This window comes from Geospiza fortis, unplaced genomic scaffold (assembly GCF_000277835.1).
Source record: "Geospiza fortis unplaced genomic scaffold, GeoFor_1.0 scaffold1518, whole genome shotgun sequence".
In the NCBI taxonomy this organism is placed as follows: Eukaryota; Metazoa; Chordata; class Aves; order Passeriformes; family Thraupidae; genus Geospiza; species Geospiza fortis.
Window position 1 is genome coordinate 1,270 of NW_005055128.1, and position 1,223 is coordinate 2,492.

At 60.2% G+C, this 1,223-nt stretch overlaps 1 protein-coding gene across 1 annotated transcript in view; it reads left to right on the forward strand.

Moving 5' to 3' along the window:
• Positions 1–1,127: 1,127 nt before the first annotated feature.
• LOC102038772 (glutamate receptor ionotropic, NMDA 2D-like) overlaps positions 1,128–1,223 on the forward strand; it is a gene marked incomplete at its 3' end in the record, with an annotated part of 18,841 nt that continues 18,745 nt past the window's right edge. The window contains exon 1 of the mRNA XM_031065727.1: positions 1,128–1,203. Coding sequence (XP_030921587.1) covers positions 1,128–1,203 — 76 coding nt within the window. The remainder of the gene's footprint in view (positions 1,204–1,223) is intronic.

Here is a 1,223-nt window from a genome sequence, read left to right on the forward strand (position 1 = left end):
GGCTGCGGACACGGGAGTGACCACGCCCACCCGGGACACGCCCACTGGGCACGCCCATGGGGCGCACCTGCTGGATGCATCCACCCGGGACACACCCATTGGACACGCCCACTGGACACGCCCACTGGGCATACTCACCTGGAACATGCCCACTTGCCACGCCCACTCGGGACACGCCCATTGGACACACCTGCTGGATGCACCCACCTGGGACACGCACACTGACACGCCCACTGGACATGCTCATCTGGAACACACCCGTTGGTCACACCCACCTGGGACACGCCCACTGGACACACCCACTGACACGCCCACTAGATAGCAACTGGCTATGTCTGCTAGACACACCCGTTTGGGACACGCCCACTTGGGACACGCCCACTTGGGACACGCCCACTGGACACACCTATTGGACACAGCCATTGACACAAACATTGACACGCCCACTGGACACGCCCACTGGACCCCGCAATTGGCAAAGCCCATTGGACATGCTCACCTGGGACATGCCCACTGGGACACACCCACTGGGACACACCCACGTGGGTCACACCCATGGACACGCCCACTGGCCACACCCACCTGTGACATGCGCATTGGACACGCTCCCTGGACACACCCATTGGACACGCCCACGTGGGACACGCCCACTGGACAAGATCCCCCCCCATCCCAACCAATGACCCTCCAATGACATCACTGATGGCCAGATGGTGATGTCATCACACCATGTGGCCGGTGACATCATCAGCACGACCAATGAGAGCTCTTGTGTGGGTGATGTGGGCAATGACGTCATCCACAAGATGGGTGTGGCCGGTGACATCATCAGCATGGCCAATGAGAGCTCTGATGGTGCTGACGTGGGCAATGACGTCATCAGCGACACAGATACAGCCAATACGGTGCTGAAGGCACCAGTGATGTCATCAACAAGATGGGCGTGGCCAGTGATGTCAGCGCCGTCATTGGCAGGCCCAGGGTGGCCAATGGCAGAACTGACCTGTCCTGTGACGTCATCAACGGGGTGGGCGTGGCCAATGACATCATCACCGAGGCAGGCATGGCAAATTACATCAGTCAGCGCCAGGGTGGGCGTGGCCAATGACATCACCGCGGGTGTCAACATGACTGGTGACATCATCAGCATGGCTAATGACGTCATTGTGTGGGGAGGTCAGGGATCGCTGCAGGGCATTGTGGGTAACGGGGGGGCGGAGCCA